General features: G+C 35.9%; 3 protein-coding genes across 4 annotated transcripts; 2 read left to right on the top strand and 1 right to left on the bottom strand.

The window, feature by feature from the left end:
- The first annotated feature begins 76 nt into the window (after positions 1-76).
- LOC124441973 (pyruvate carboxylase, mitochondrial-like) lies at positions 77-7,433 on the top strand. Of its 2 annotated transcripts, XM_046992456.1 has the most exons (17): positions 77-193; positions 263-298; positions 913-1,315; positions 1,392-1,791; positions 1,974-2,277; positions 2,659-2,821; positions 2,989-3,171; positions 3,614-3,838; positions 4,138-4,378; positions 4,589-4,824; positions 4,900-5,061; positions 5,414-5,663; positions 5,737-5,981; positions 6,097-6,276; positions 6,349-6,445; positions 6,550-6,845; positions 7,027-7,433. In XM_046992456.1, exons 3-17 carry the CDS (start codon positions 950-952, stop codon positions 7,279-7,281), a joined length of 3,603 nt encoding a protein of 1,200 aa, XP_046848412.1. In that variant the 5' UTR covers positions 77-193; positions 263-298; positions 913-949; the 3' UTR covers positions 7,282-7,433. The 2 variants fall into 2 exon arrangements, with proteins under 2 accessions (XP_046848412.1, XP_046848413.1); XM_046992457.1 differs by having other exon boundaries at positions 80-298.
- A 360-nt stretch (positions 7,434-7,793) lies between these two features.
- Positions 7,794-9,869, top strand: LOC124441985 (cofilin-like). The gene is made up of 3 exons (XM_046992469.1): positions 7,794-8,019; positions 9,015-9,268; positions 9,523-9,869. Exons 1-3 carry the CDS (start codon positions 8,017-8,019, stop codon positions 9,665-9,667), a joined length of 402 nt encoding a protein of 133 aa, XP_046848425.1. The 5' UTR covers positions 7,794-8,016; the 3' UTR covers positions 9,668-9,869.
- A 1,604-nt stretch (positions 9,870-11,473) lies between these two features.
- Positions 11,474-16,956, bottom strand: LOC124441976 (conserved oligomeric Golgi complex subunit 2-like). The gene is made up of 17 exons (XM_046992460.1): positions 16,624-16,956; positions 16,466-16,531; positions 16,284-16,364; positions 16,124-16,218; positions 15,629-15,740; positions 15,382-15,558; positions 15,022-15,297; positions 14,255-14,394; positions 14,017-14,078; positions 13,589-13,707; positions 13,447-13,494; positions 13,234-13,377; positions 12,893-12,968; positions 12,623-12,771; positions 12,230-12,366; positions 11,870-12,059; positions 11,474-11,808 (listed from the first exon to the last, which is right to left on the bottom strand). The coding sequence occupies exons 1-17, from the start codon at positions 16,855-16,857 to the stop codon at positions 11,704-11,706; spliced, it is 2,211 nt and encodes a 736-aa protein (XP_046848416.1). The 5' UTR covers positions 16,858-16,956; the 3' UTR covers positions 11,474-11,703.
- Between the last annotated feature and the right edge of the window lie 112 nt (positions 16,957-17,068).

Consider the following 17,068-nt stretch of genomic DNA (forward strand, 5'->3'; position numbering starts at 1 on the left):
CAACGTAACGGCAGGGAGTCTACTTTATTGGTAATTTAATTTTAATCTCTGTCATTTGCATGTATTGCGTTGTGTTTACCAGTTGCCAGAGCAGTTTGGTTGAGTCTTTAGCGCGTGCGCGTCAACTTGATTTAATGATTTCTCGCACGAGAATCGAATAGTTGTAAAAGCATTGTGTTGTACGTGGCCGAAGGTAGGAGAGAAGCTATTGTCACTATTGTATTCTCTTCTTTATTCTACAAATCTCTGTTTGATTTTTCAGCTGCTACACTTGAGTAATTAATTATTAGCTATCGAGGTACGTATTTGTTTACAATTGTCTATCTTTCTTGTTTTTACCTAACAACTCTTACTCTACTATCTTTCTAAAACATTGTTTACTGTTCACGATAGTGGTGATTGTTATTAAAGTTCGTGAAGAATTTGTGGTGCTGCAATGGTTATGAATTTGCTAATCCACAATAATTAAAGTAGAAAGAAATCTCATAAAACTAAACAACATCACGATATTCTACTCATATATCGAAATTTCTTAAAACTATAAACTTATGCAATCAGTGACAGTGTTGAAATAAATCTTTTATTTGGTCGTGTTCAACGAGGCAGTCACGCTACATCAGCATGATAAAATATCGTGTTGTTAAAACAACTTCTTTATCATTGGAAAGAAATTTGATCTTTGGTGTACATAATGGTTTCCTGTAGATGAATGTTTTTGGATGTGTGAAAATCTACGTGTTTCACGCTTGGCTAATTAGCATTGTTTTTGTTGAAAATATTGTTAATGATTTATCATTGCAACATGTGTTTATTCTTGGTAGAAAAAATACTTGCTTGAAACTGATCTTCATAATTATGTTTCCCAAAAGTTTTCATTTTTACAAGTTTCACAGATACATTATCTTTTTCTAGTGCAAATGAAAGTTTTGTCTGGATCAGTGCATCTTTGATGATGTTTCGCTTTAAAACAGGTCAGATAAACCTTGTCAACTTTCAACAATTTTCACGACTTGCTGGTGTTCAAAGCATACGGTCCATTCATGGCACACAATCCTGTCACAAGGGTGATGTTGACACAAAACCATTACCAGAGCATGGGAGCATAAAAAAACTATTGGTGGCCAATCGAGGTGAGATTGCCATCAGGATTTTTCGTGCTGCAACAGAGAAAGGAATAAGAACTGTTGCAGTTTACTCACAAGAGGATATAAATCACATGCATAGACAGAAAGCTGATGAAGCATTTTTGATTGGAAAGGGTTTAGCACCAGTTGCAGCTTACCTTAACATACCAGAAATCATCAGAGTTGCTAAGGTTAGTCATAGACTTGTTCTTTGTATCACAAAATGTGATTTGGTATAAAACATTTTGATTATTTTCTTTTGTCTAGGAACGTGATGTTGATGCTATCCATCCTGGTTATGGCTTTCTCTCAGAGCAAGCAGACTTTGCCCGTGCATGTGTCAACTCTGGTATTAAATTTATTGGACCAACTCCTGAAGTTTTGTCCACCATGGGTGACAAGATTGCTGCACGTGCTACAGCTATTCAAGCTGGTATTCATGTCATCCCTGGAACAGACCATCCTGTTGATGATCTTCAAGCCGCTCGCGAGTTTTGTGTAAATCATTCAGGTTTTCCTGTAATGTTGAAGGCAGCATATGGCGGAGGAGGTCGAGGAATGCGGATAGTCAGGAGTATAGATGAGTTGGAGGAATTGTTTACTCTTGCTAGGAATGAAGCTTTAACTGCATTTAATGATGGCTCCTTGTTTATTGAAAAATATATTGGTGAGAAGATTGTTTATGAGTTTCATAAAATAACACTTTTATGTTTCATTATCATATATTCATAAACACCAGCGTTGTTACGTAACAATAAGAGACATGTCTATAACACTATAGTTTTGTTTATAACAAAACTATATTATGGTAAGGTTTATAACACTGTGGACAAAACCTACATTTTTTAGAGAACCCTCGTCACATCGAGGTTCAGATACTGGGTGACGCCTATGGCAACGTCGTTCATCTCTATGAACGAGACTGTTCTGTTCAACGTAGACACCAAAAACTTGTTGAGATCGCTCCAGCTCCGGTTTTGGACCCCGAGCTTCGCAAAGCGATGACATCTGATGCGGTTAAACTTGCCAATTTTGTGGGCTATGAAAATGCTGGCACTGTTGAGTTTTTGTTGGACGAAAAAGGAAATTATTACTTCATTGAAGTGAATGCCAGACTTCAGGTTGAGCACACCGTCACTGAGGAAGTTACTGGGTAAGAAATAGGGCATATTGTAAATGCAATGGGATATAGGAGTTTTAGTTCAATGAATTTAGTTCATGAAGGTTTAGTTTGACCATTTAGTTTGACCATACGAAACTACTACTACTACTAGTTCAATGACACTGCTCAATCATACTGTTTGTGAATGGCATTTTGATTTGTATTGTCAGTATCGTCCTATCAGATCAGGGTTCATATTGGTTCATTCATCTTACCTTATGAAATAAATTCATGCCCACATTTGTGAATTATAGGAAAAAACAAATTTTTAAATTTTATAAGGTTGCCATAAACACACAAAACTCTTAAGTGAGGAAGGAACTGGGTTCTAAAACAATGGATGGAATACTTATGTTCAATCATCTTGTATAGGGTTGATTTAGTCCAAACTCAGATCGGCATCGCGGAAGGTAAAAGTCTTCCTGACCTTGGGCTGACTCAAGAAAATGTCAAAGTGACCGGTTCGTCCATTCAGGCACGGGTTACCACTGAAGATCCCACAAATAATTTTACACCCGACACTGGTAGGATAGAGGTGGGTATTATTGATCATAACTTTATAACACTGGTAGGATAGAGGTGGGTATTATTAGTCATATCTTTATATAATGTATCTGATTTTTGTGATGTGATCGTACTTTGTGTTTTTTTAAAAAAGTATTATTGCTTAGTTGTTAAGCTCAAGTAATCTTGTTATTTTAGGTTTTTAGAGCTGGCGAAGGCATGGGAATACGTCTGGATGGCGCAGCGGTCTTTCCTGGGACGGTAATTACACCACATTACGACTCACTATTGGTCAAAATCATCAGCCATGCGCAGACGCATCGTGATGCATCCATGAAATTACATCGTGCCCTACAGGAATTTCGAGTACGAGGAGTAAAGGTCGGTGGGATAAATTAGTGAACTGTCTCAAATTGCTGTTGACTATTGAGAAAAGTTTGCGTTTATACACTCTGCTTAGAAAACTTAAAATCACTCATAACTTTGTCGTCCGACATTACTATTATTTATCGTTCAATAACCTCTTCATCACAAAAGGGTCTTTTTTTGGAGATATACGCTTTTGTGTTATTGAAATCTGAAAAGGTTTCTTGTATTACTAATCCAAAGTAATCGACGTAGAGCAATGTTGGCGTACACTGATGTGATGTGAGCAGGCGCGTGCTATCTCGTATGACTCCGTCACGACGTCACAAGTGATGAAATAGAACTAGGAATTATTGTTGGTAGAACATAAAAAAACTGAAATAGTATCAACAGATACTCGTTAAATACTCCTTGATTTTGATGTGATTTTGACACGCGATTTTTTCTTTTTTCCAAGACCAACATTCCATTTCTTCTTAATGTATTGGAACATCCTGAATTCCTCGATGGTGTGGTCAACACCGATTTCATCAACGACAATCCTCACCTTCTTTCCATCGCTGGAAGTCAGAATCGTGCTCAGAAATTACTGCATTACTTAGGTAATGTAATGATAAATGGTCCTGTCACGCCTTTAGCGACCGACGCCAAACCCAAGAAAATTGAACCAAAAGTACCAAAGGTTAGATGTGTGTAGCATATCGTTCGTAGTGGTATTTTATTTGTTAGTTGTTTAATTAATTTAATATGGAAATACGAATATATAAATATTCTTTAAAATATTTTGTCTGCAAAATGTTGATGAGTTTTAGTTGTCATGGCACCTTATGACAGCTATGGTAAGATAAAGCTTTAGTTGGGTAGGGGTGCTGGTCAAGCAAGTTTGTGGTTATCGTGGAGTGAGTTGGATTTTGATGATAGCATGGTGAGATAAAAAGCTAAAAACAAGCATAAAAAAGTATAATTTCTATACTTCTATAGATACCTGTGAGCAACGCCCGTGATCGACCACCTGGCTTCAAAGATGTTCTCACGCAAGAAGGTCCAGAAGGCTTAGCGCGTGCTGTAAGGAATACCGAATCCCTTCTCTTAACGGACACCACGTTTCGTGATGCCCACCAATCGCTTTTGGCGACCCGAGTCCGTACGACTGACTTAAGAAAGATTGCCCCATTCGTTTCCACGAACTTCTCGAAATTATTTAGTGTCGAATGCTGGGGAGGTTAGTCACTGTACAATATATCGGCAATATATATGTGCTGGGTTTCATTATCTGTCAAACTTAAGTAAACCCAAAGAGTCAGTTATGTTATGTTTGTGAATGCCATAATTTCTAGCACTTGCCAAAATGTTTTAACAATCAGTATCTCGTTCCTATACTCGACATTGTTGTTCATTTGATTTGGACGATTTCTTTTGAAATTTCTATAAGGAGCAACATTTGATGTGGCAATGCGATTCCTGAACGAGTGTCCATGGGATCGATTAGCAAAGCTGCGCCAGGACATCCCAAATGTGCCCTTGCAAATGTTACTGCGAGGAGCGAATGCTGTAGGCTACACCAGTTACCCAGATAATGTAGTCTATAAGTTCTGCAAGCTTGCTGTGGAACATGGGATGGATATATTCCGGGTTTTTGATTCGCTGAATTACGTACCTAATCTTCAGGTATTATTATCATGACTACTATGGTAATTGATTGTTTAATTTTAATGCTCACCTATAACAAATGTGCGTTTTCAGTTGGGAATGGAAGCTGCAGGTGCTGCTGGGGGTGTAGTTGAGGCCGCAATATCGTACAGCGGAAACGTAGCTGATCCTAATAAGACAAAATACACTATTGAGTACTACATGGAGCTCGCCAGAGAACTAGTGAAAGGTGGAACGCATATCCTTTGCATCAAGGTGAGAGTCAAGTGGTTGAGGATACTTGTATGATTTTGACTTTACGAGCATCACTAAGTATCTATACAACTCTTATGTTACCTAAAGTACTTTTGATATCCTTGCCCTAACTTTACACTTTGCCTATCCTTACCTTTTGTACTTTTTTGTTTGTGTATATGTATGTTTATGTATGTGTATTTTAATGATGGCATGATGCAGGCAGAATCCAACTGTAAAACACACAAGGGATGTGAGCATCCTTATTAATATAATTGTTAAATAAATATATAATCTTAAAGCGTAAGCAATACACTATTGTTGCAACACTTCTGTCAAACCCTTCCAATCCTTTATTTTACTCTTTTGTAAGGACATGGCTGGCCTCTTGCGACCCGAAGCCGCAAGACTATTGATCGGAGCTCTTCGTGCCGAGTTTCCCAACATGCCTATTCATGTACATACCCATGATACCTCGGGAGCTGGTGTCGCGTCTATGCTTGCCTGCTCAGAGGCTGGAGCCGATGTCGTTGACGTTGCAGTCGATTCCATGTCCGGGATGACGTCACAACCAAGTATGGGTGCTGTTATTGCGTCTGTACAGAATACAAAAGTAGATACAGGTAAGAACTACCAACAATCTCTATGTATGACTGTGAATTTGTAAGGATGTGAATCGTAAAATCGTTATTGCAGGGATTGCGCTGGATAAAGTGTTCGACTATAGTAGTTATTGGGAACAAGCACGGTTGTTGTATGCACCATTTGAATGTACGACGACGATGAAGAGTGGTTATTCTGACGTGTATGAGAATGAAATACCTGGTGGTCAGTACACAAATCTTCAATTTCAAGCTTTCAGTCTTGGTCTCAATGACCAGTTCACAGAAGTGAAGAAGAAGTATGCCATCGCAAATCGCATTCTGGGTGATGTGATCAAGGTAAGTTTAGTTTGTGAAAGTCAAATATTGGTTTCTTTGCTTTTATTTAGAACTAGTGGTTTCCTGTGTGAAATTCTCCGACTACTTCGTAATTGTTCATATTTCTGTAATTCAGGTGACGCCATCGTCAAAAGTTGTTGGCGATCTTGCACAGTTTATGGTTCAAAATGATTTGGATGAACATGACGTTCTGGCCAAAGCGAGTGAGTTAGACTTTCCTAATTCAGTTGTTGGTTTTATGCAAGGAGAGCTAGGACAACCATATGGTGGATTTCCTGAACCTCTAAGGACACAGGTGAGTTGACGATTCCATATATTTGTCCAAACCACCAGCTACCCACTTTATTCATCATTTATCTCTATGTAGGTTCTTAAAGGTAAACCGACAGTTGATGGAAGACCTGGGGCGAGTATGGAAGAGTTGGACTTTAAAAAGCTAGAGAGAGAATTGAAGAAAGAGCACGGTATGATTATTGCATTGATATTTTTTATCGTTTGGCTGTTGATATCCAGGCTTTTTCCTCATTAGCCATGTTTTTCTATCGACATGAGATTTATATTGGTTTAGGTGACAATAATATACGTGAATGTGACGTTGTTAGCGCTGCGCTTTATCCCAGTGTCTTCAGAGAGTACATGAGATTTAAAGATGAGTTTGGACCGATGGAGCCATTGCCGACACGACTTTACCTGACTGGGCCCGAAATAGGAGAACAGTTTCATATTGAAATTGAGGATGGTAAAGTTCTGAACGTGAAAATTCTTGCAATTGGTGATCTCTTACCCGATGGACAGCGCGAAGTTTTCTGTGAAATGAATGGGCAATTGCGAGCCGTGTATATCACTGATAAGACTGGAATCGAGGTATTTAGTGTAATTCTTGTATGGAATACGTGTTGTTTTATGACTTACATTTTGTTATTGTAGAAGCTCAAAGTACATACTGTTTGTTGAGATAACTGATTTTAAATCTTTTACTATTTTTATTTTGTGTTCTTTCTATCTTTTCACTAAATTGTCTTTTGTTTGGTTTTTTTAATTTTAGCAAGTCGCAACGAGGCCAAAAGCTCATCGCGACAATAAGGGATCCGTGGGTGCTCCAATGCCAGGAGAAGTCGTGGCTGTTAGGGTAAAACAAGGACAGAAGGTGGATAAAGGTGATCCACTTGTTGTGCTTAGCGCTATGAAAATGGAAACAAATGTGACGTCACCAGTTAAGGGAGTGGTTTCGCAAATCGCGGTCACGAATGGTGAGACTATTCAGGCAGGTGATCTACTTATCGAGATTGTTGAAGATTAATTAGATTGGTAACTATTTTATGGAATTTAGCAATTATTTTTCAAATATAAAAGGGATTAACGTGGGAGTCCAATTTTTACGTGTAGAAGTCTAGGAACAACCTATCATGTAAAAAAAATTGAATTTAAAAAGCGTTTAATGGTGATGTGTAATTTTAGTGTTACTGACAAATGTTTTATTTCACATTCGTCTTGTTTTCAATGTTTTTTAATGAAACGGTGAAAAAGAAAAATGTATAAGCTGTGATCTTGATGGATCAGTGACTAAGGAAGTTGAGGAATGACCGAAAAGCACCCATTCAGATGGAAGCATTCAGATGGAAGCATAAGTTTTCATATGAAATTATGAAAAGCACTTCTCGGCAATACGTTTGTAATGCGTTTCAAATAATGTGTTCTGTATTTTGTTGAAATTTTCTTACTGTATTTTGTTTTAAAGTTCCCAATTTCTCGCTATAACTTTCAAATGTTTTATGTATATTTTGTATTTTATTCGCATTTTGCCATGCTTTCCATAAAAGGTAATGTCATTACCATGACCAAATATGGACATATAATCGTCATTGTTGACCAATGAGCTTGCAGAAATGTACCACGTGGCTCAAAAATGGAGGAAGGAAGTTTGTCCGGTCGACGTCACATTGCTGTTCTTTGCTCTCACAAACTTTATACTGGGTGCGTCCTGCTGTAATCGAGAACATTTATCGGTTGCTTCTGATCATACTCTTACAACAAAATGGTATGTAATTCTAAAACAACATAAGTTGTATTAACCATAAATAAATGTATACATTTTGTTACTTAACGTATTTACGATGCTAATATATAAACGACTTCTAGGTTCTTGGAATGATACATCCTATAAACTTTTTCATGCATGTTTTAGTGAGTTTACTCCACAAATATCGAACCTAAAGATTATTGTTCTTTCCTTTAACATCCAGTCGTTCTACTGGAGTATAACTTGCAAATGTTAATCTGTATTTTTAGTAAATATAAATCTTTGATGTTTAAAGTTAGTCGGAAGTGTGTCGAGGGTGTCTTAAGTTGACTAGTGTACATAATCTACCAACACACGGCACATTGTATGTCATCGTGAGTAAGTTAAAATTTTTTGTTGCTTAAAGCGGCATTTATGGATCTTGAGAAAATTAGTTCGTAAACTGATGGTTTATAATTGTTTATTCAACATTTCAAAATATGCTGCTTTGATTAGTCGTTGGAATGTACATATGAGCGATTGATACGTGGTGGACTGTCATGATATAAGAAATGTTCTTAATGTCATTTTAGCCAACATTAGATCTACTGTGATTGGCAGTATTTATTATGTACCTAAACGTCCCTTTACTACTTCTCTAAGGTCCTGTCTGTCAATAAGCAATTAAACATGCTCTATCTTTCAATCAAAGTGAACTTGTGCTTTGGAAATACTCTTAGTCATATTACTAACCTGAAAAATCAGGGGCAATCAAACATCTTTCAAGTTACTTCCCTGATAAGTTTAGTTATTACCTTTTTTCTGCTATCAGCTCTTAAAACTGGGAAACTACTCCAAGTATTATTATATTTACCCTTGATATTGAACAAAAACGTGTTTTAATTTAAACCACTAATGTTAGGACATACATGTGTGTCCTGAAATACTGAAATCTTACAAAGATAACATATGTGTCTTTAAGAGGGAAGAAAGTGTAGTATAAAACTTGGACTGAAAAAGTTGTAACTTTTTAGGCGCAGTCAGGAATTGAGGTTGATGGAAGTTTGAAAGAGATCTTTAATCAAATGAAGCTTCAAAAGCATCCCATAAAGTTGTTAGTGATGGGTTTTTCTGATGATGAGAAAACTGTAGTTCAACGAGAGGCAGACAGCGTTCATGGTGATTGTCCAATAGAAAAGTTACATGAATACTTTTCTCATGAAGCAAGAAAAACTGACTGTTGTTATGCATTGTACGACTATGAAGGAAAACTTATTTTGATCAAGTGGTTAGTATCAGTAAAAATTTTAGCTATATTTCAACTCGTAATGCATACACACACATGACTTTTTTATATTGTTAGTTGCTTAAATTACAATAAGTCAAGTAAACTTATTTGTTTAGTAGACTAGCCTATGCTTTTTGCAAGTAAGTTCATTTATGCCGTTGCAATGAAGAGAGAGTATCTCTACTTCAAAACTATTCATGGCTGGTCCTGAGAATAAGTTCCAATCATGTATAACTATTATCGTGTGACTTAAGGGCCCCAGACAATGCAAAAGCCAAGAAGAAGATGATGACCGCAAGTACATTTGCTGAGTTGAAAAAAGTATTTGATAGTATCAAATATATAGAAGCAACTGATATGGATGACCTTAGGAAAGAAAGTCTGATCAAGGGAAAATGACCATATAATTCTCTCACAGTCTTTATGACCATAATTTTCGTATTAGTTATAGTTTTTCAAAGATCCTTATTGGACATGGCTATAATCCACTATGATATAGGTGTATGTCTTGAAATTGTAGTTCTTTGAAGTTAATGCGCATATTGAATCTATGTATTTTTTGTTTAAACATTCTGTTAATAAAATTGAATGATTTTTGTCAGTTTGAAACTATTTTTTATCAAACAATTACATTACATTGTTCACAGTTTGCATTTTAAGCTTCTGACATATTACTTGCATGAATACTGTCTTCAATTAATCTTTTGTTTCAATGTAATTTGGTGTAGTCTTCAATCAACTGATGAAATTCTTGCAACATTGAACATAAAATCAAAGAGGGTGACCTGGCTAATTAATGAAATGATCATTAGAACGAATTGCCAACACGTATTTACCATTCATCGCTGATCGATCAAATTCACTACAACCATCAGTGTAATCTTTCTGTTGGCGATATTTCAATAGTACTGTCTGGAACAATAATATAGGTTTCGTGTATTTGGGCAATCAGACTTCGTGTAATGACTGAGGACTCCCTGGCAGTGACAGATTCGAGGAATTCTCTTGGCAGTCGACGATGGACTCCCCAGTCCCTACGAAGTTATTAATACATACTTTATACTTACTCTACAAATGTGAAATGTAGAACCAAACATCTTGTATTCTTTAAGAAGATATTCTCCAATTACTTCATTGTCTCTTTCACTTTTTGTTTTTTTTTGCCACTTTTAAACATCGTTTCGGTTTCTATGCAATAAACATATTTCAGTATCGACCAAGATCAGTTTCTTCCCAAGTCTCGTTCGTCAGGGAACGGCCTGGAAACGACTAAGTTTAAAGATCATTCGTTTCCCTGCTTCAAAAAGACGCGAAGAATTTATGAATGTACAACTATTACTCATTTACTAAAAACAGACTTGTAAAACTTCATAAATGGAGAAGCAGCTAGCAGAGTATAGAGCCAAAAAGACAAAGGAGGCTTATCAAAAAAAATGGACGTTTGCTAATGCTCTTTCTAATGCAAGTAAGAACGTGTTTGGCTCCAGTATTGGTAAAAGTGAGTCTAACTCTAATCGCCTTTTTCCCGAGAACATTAGTGCCGACATTTCCGAGGAGTATGTGGTTTTGTATCCGCGCTTAAGAGTCTTTCTAAAGTTTATTTTATGGTGCTCTTGTTTTGGATTTTTTGTCCAAATCAACTTTGGTTCTGTCTTCTTCATTTTTTCACTCTTCTACTTCATGTATGTAAGTATGAAGAGTGGAACACGCAAGCGATGGGAGCCTAGTGCTTACTCAGTTTTCAATGACAATTGTGAAGCAATTGATGGAACTTTGTCTGGTGAACAGTTTGAAAAAGAATTAAAGTTTGGTGCAGGTGCAGTTGGGTGATAACTATTGACTATACCGTGACTAGAGTTGCGACCCTGATGGTTGATAACTATTGGATATGTAGAGTTGCTACCCTGATGGTTGATAACTATTGAATATGTACCATTGGATATGTAGAGTTGCTACTCTGATGGTTGCTAACTATTGAATATGTACCATTGGATATGCAAAGTTGCTACCCTGATAGTTGCTAACTATTGAATATGTATCATTGGACATGTAGAGTTACAACCCTGATGGTTGATAACTATTGAATATGTACCATGAGTGGAGTTATAACTTTCATCATGTTTTGAATGACAGGAGATCAAGTTACATGGCAACTTGTCAAAAATTTATCAAAGGAAAGTGTCAACCTTAATCAAGGGCCTTTACTAGTTTAAATTACATATATTTAACATAGCTTTATCATGTAATCATTGATATACAAGTTCATTAGAGGAGAAATATGAGTGGATTTAAGCAAAAAATATTCACAAGAAATGATATTAAGAGATGAGATGCTACAATGATATCATGAACACCTCTCCTCTTACTCATGTTAAAAAATATGCAACAACTGACATGTTCTTTTGATGGCGAGAATAATTTTATTTGTTTTCTAACTATGTTGAGGTGTAACTATTTGAAGTGTTTTTCGCATTCTCAACAAAAGCAGATAGTTGTTTGTAAGAGGCAACTTCTTTCACAGAGATCCCAAGTAATGAAATCTAAAGAGTGAAAGTATTAGTTAATGTTATTTTGATGATTTCCTCTTTATTTGATGATTACCTGTTTCCCAAACTCTTCTGTATCTAAGGCAAATTGCATTCTAATCTTGTCATCATCAGTTATCTTGTCGCCCTCAGTAATTGAAACATTTGCTGTGGCAATGTCATTCTTACGAATGCGTTTCAACCTCAGCAAACTGTCTTCTGTTCTCTTTATTGATGTCAGCACTTCAGATGTAAGGTTATAGAACCTGAAAGACAGTATCAAGCAATGTAAGAGTAATAAAACAATGCTTTGGACAAATGTTTAAAATGACATGAAGTATGCCCATACAGGCTATACTATCATTTTCCACGTGTAGCAAACACAATGAAGTTATTTCAAGTCTACCTCACTCTTAGCTGTTCCTACTTTACTTACTTTGCTGCCACATTCTCTGATATCATCAGCAACCACTCTTGCAACCTTTCAGCACTCACTATGGTTTCATTCTCTGTCATGAAAGTTTTTAATGGCTCAATAACATTGTTGATATATGAGGATGGTTTTAAAGGTGCCTAAGTAAAATGAAAACAACCATTAGGACTTGTAGATTAGAAGGGTATGACTTGGCTATGAAGATGGAGACACCATAGCATATTCTCAGCTTTTTGATTAAGGAGAATGCCAAATGTTGGGAAAAATGTGTTGTCACAAGAAAAAAGGTTAAAAGTTCTCATTGTCATTTGGTTTGGCATCAAAGAAATGCTATTGTATTTGAAATAACACTTTGTGCTCGTATTTCTGCTTAGGTTGATTAGATAGTGAGTGTACCTCACGATTTGTCCTTCTATATAAACGAGGAATGTTTTTGGCTCCATCCAAAAAATTGCAACACAAAGTTGTGACGTTTTGAACAATCAATGATGAGATGTACGGTAATGTTTCTTGAAGTTGTGAACAGCGCTTGTTTAACAATATATCTACATAAAATACATACAACACAACGCACTTCTCTATAGCTCATTACAGTATAACATACACTTCTCTATGGTTGATAACAATATATAAGTTATACAGCAGATTAACACAAATTATTTTTACCATTCAAATTGTCTTTTTCTTTTCTGCTAATGTCAGGAAGTTTCTTCAATACTGTATGTTCCCAAAAGTGAGGGATCTAGGGAAAGATACATTTTATTTATAAATTCGGATTTTTTGTGGTAGGTCTTGTGATAAAAAGGAGATTATTCATCAAAATCAGTCCAGGCTCAATCTGTTCAGACGTTTTTTTTGAAGCTACAAAGAAATTCTTGAGGTGCTATTTTATCCGATCTCTTTTGGTGTCGTGTAAATTTGAGACGGTTAACCTAATACCGATCCTACAGGATTGTAGTGTATCAAAATCATTATACAGATGATTCAAATCATGCAATCACTTCAACCTTTTTAAGAATTTCCATTACGTCAGCGACTACATGTAGTAGAATGGTCATAGTCACGTGACTTGAAGTGCTTGTTTCCAGATCCCCTTCAGAGGAAGCTGGCAAGGAAGCAGACGGTGGTTTCTTGTTCGTGGCGTTGATTTGCTGAAGGTGAATATTGCAACATATAAAGGAATTTAAACAATAGCAATCATCTCACAGAGTACGCAATACCTCTCGGAGTTTTAAACTCTTGAGCCACTCGGCTAGCCTTGAGATGAGCTGGGATTATAAAAGAAAATTGAAGATCACTACTAGAGTTTTAGATTGAATAGACAAAAGTAAGAATTGCTGAAAACATGAAGGATTATAATGCCTGTAAAGTCAGTTTCCAAAAACGATGGGATAATGCAAAGAGGAAAACTTTTTCATCCCAACACCTCTCGAAAGATTTCCAGAATTCTTGTATCACATTTATGCATAGACCATTTTCTTCTAAAGAATAAAATGGTATTGATTTAGGATCTTTTAGATATTGGATTTTACAAGGAGTTAACTGCTCACACAAAGGGCACTTATACTGTGCTCCGTTGTAAGGAAAGTCAAATAGCTGGAATCGATATTGGTTTGAGAAACTATAGTGAAATGTAGGCTAGATAGAGCAATCATTTAGCTTCATCACGACCGTTTTGAAAAAAAACAATGCAAATAGAGCAACTATTGTTATAGTTATATCCTAGAAAGGATATCAAGTTGTCCATAGGATGATGATAGGATTGTAATAGGATTGTGCTCATTGTATACCTTGATTAACAGAACACTGATTCAACATTGAGCTTTCAAAACTGCCAGCGATTTCTTTAAACCTAGGAGATAGAAAACCTTCATTTGGGATTGGATTATCGTAAGGGTATTGGATTATCGTTAAGATTGATTTTACTCTGCTTGAAGATAATGGATCGGCCTTTCCTCGGATCAGTAATTATTGATGTCCTTTTTTACAGATAACGTAATGTGAACAGTAAGAATCAGTTTTTCCAACCTTATCTGAAAGTAAATGGGTAAACTCCAACGAGAGATAAACGATACATAAGATGGATGACTTCGTAGTTTCAGAATATTTTCTTTTGAACGACAATACTTTTCAAATTCTCGCAAGAAGTTCATACTTGTCGTGTAATTCTGAAAGAGGAAGATATCGATAACGCTTAGCAAAACACAACACTTTCTTTTTCTTGGGGGGAGGTGAGGAGACTGTTACGGCAGTTTTATGTTAAAAGTTTTTCTTTGATGGCAAAAACAATAACAAAAGCTTTTGTACCACGAAATCATTTTCACTTGTTCTAATGTTCAATTAATAAGTTGTTCTTATTGTACTTAAAATATTAATTTTATTGAAACATTATTTCTCTCAGCATTAGCGTTTCTTGCAAAGGGGATGTACATATAAAAGCAACGGCTTCTTCAGGACTTTCGTGACGAATGTTTTACTGAAAAAAAATTAGGAAAGATAAAAATCTTATGGACGGTAAAACGTTTTAAGTCTCAAGAGACAAGAAGAGGACAGCAGGAGGAACAATTGGGTACAAGGTACATTTTTTGTTGCTGACCAAAATAAAAGTGCCGTAGGCTCAAAAAATGGCGGGAAATTCGAGTTCAATTAAAATTTGACTTTAAATTGAACTAGAAATGAAAACATTACACAGCTTGTGAAACGAGCGAGAGATACAAAACTTCATAATGAAAGGCTCAAATACACAAGGTTCAAATAACATCCTTCAAAATGATTCAGGTAAAACAAAAACAAACCTTATGAAAGATAACAGGATCACCAGCAGCAAATATTGAAGTTAGGTTGTTTTGTAAGGCTGATGATATTTCTGGCCATACAGAATTGATAATAAAATTATATCCCGTAATGCTTTGCATGCTCTCATTCACATTTAATACATCATGGGCACTCAATGTCTTCCCCAAAGTAATATCAATAAGTTTGCCACAGTAGTTTGGGATAAATGCAAGTATGTCCTTATACATCCCAAGCAGTCCATTACCATTTGCTTTTAGTGATTGCTCATTTATGATCTAAGAAATATCATTGATGACAAGTTATCTTGTGTTTGAAAAAAAAATCAATTTAAGTGAAATAGTCAATTTGCCCATTTATACCTTCATGTAAGGTTTGACTGCAAAACTTTGAAATAGGTTCTCAGCAAAAGATATTTTATCAATAATGGCATATGTCCGAAGGCATTGTGTAAGAACTTTGATATCTCCCTGTTTGTATCCTTCTTGAAAAGATGTCTCGAGATTCTTCTGAAGGGTACTTGTAATCTCAGATATACGCTACACAATTTAATTGACAATAAACATCAACATTATTATAAAAGGAAATGTGAAAAATGACTTTGCATACTGATCTTATTTTTTCCACCATAGGATGTCCCTGGCATTGGGTGACATAGAACTGGAGTTGGTTAAAGTCACTGGCAACCCTCTCAATGAGGTGACCACCTCCTTGCTCGGAACTATGATGAAGGTTAGTGAGTTAACTTTCAGTGTATTTAAACAACAAGATTAAGTGCGCAGGGTAAAAATTAAGGAGTCAAAACAGCTTTGAAAAATTTATTGCTTATTTGAAAACTCTCCTTAACATTAAGAAAAACTAGTAACATATTAGTGAGACATATCAGAGTGTTTGAAATCATATGACAAAAATACAACCCAAAAAAAGTTACTCGCCAAGGAATATGCATTTTCACTAAATGCCACATTTTATGTCTAAATGCCAATCAAAATAATCATATTTTCAAAATTTGTACCTTCACTTCTCCCAAGCATGGTATAGAGTTGCCTTACAAATTGCAAAATAGTCAAAAGATTATACGCTTTGCTTTACATTTTGTTTTACCTGTCCGTGCTCTCATCTGTTGTAACAGAAGTCTTTAAGACTCGCTCAATCTTTTCCATACAATGTGTAATGTTGAGCAGGTTCTGGGTAAAAACCTAAAGAAATCTATTAAATGACATTCTGTCTCTTATGAAATGTTTGATAATGCATCATCTCGAACCTTTTTCTCTCTTAATTCTGCTCTTTGTTTCAACTTTGTCTCAACAGATCGTATTGTTATGTCCAAATCGCTTTGAATAGACTGTTAAAATTAGGACATTATAAATAAAACGATACAAAGTGGATAGCAATCCCTTGTGAATAGCAATCCCTTGTGAATAGCATGTATAACCATTCATTTACCAAAATCTCCTCTCTCAATTGCCCAAGAGGTACTGTGAGATTATTGATAGCTTTGTCCATCCCAACCTATAATTTTTTTTTAATTTAATCAACTAACATAGAATAGTATAGTCAACTGTATAATAACACAGTACTGTCAGTTATCGTAGAATACTTACAAGATCAGTGGAGAGATTAACGAAGTCTGCATAGTCCTGATTGATAAGCTCAATCAAGGCGTTCTTTAGCAGTCTCATGTAATCATCAAGTTGTTTTTTAAACACATTAAGAGGTACGATCTTTTTACAATTTGAAACGAACTTATCAACTTGAAAGTCATCTTGCATGAAATCGTTTTTTGTAAAACAAGATGAATTAGGCTCCACCATTATTTCCCTCTCGCTTTCTCCCATTGTGAAATATAGTCGATTAAATCGTTTTACAAAGTGCACAATGTCGATACTGAAATTTTCATTTGTCGACGTGTTTTGGTCGCCATGTTATCAATTCACTCCAGTTGCATTTACAGTTCAGCAGTTTGGGTTAAATTTTGAATTTTAAATGTACACGTAACCCGCCGTGAGTCACCGTACATTTCCGACATACCATTCTGCAAAGTTGACA

Source organism: Xenia sp. Carnegie-2017, unplaced genomic scaffold (assembly GCF_021976095.1).
Source record: "Xenia sp. Carnegie-2017 unplaced genomic scaffold, XeniaSp_v1 HiC_scaffold_20, whole genome shotgun sequence".
NCBI classification, from domain to species: domain Eukaryota; kingdom Metazoa; phylum Cnidaria; class Anthozoa; order Malacalcyonacea; family Xeniidae; genus Xenia; species Xenia sp. Carnegie-2017.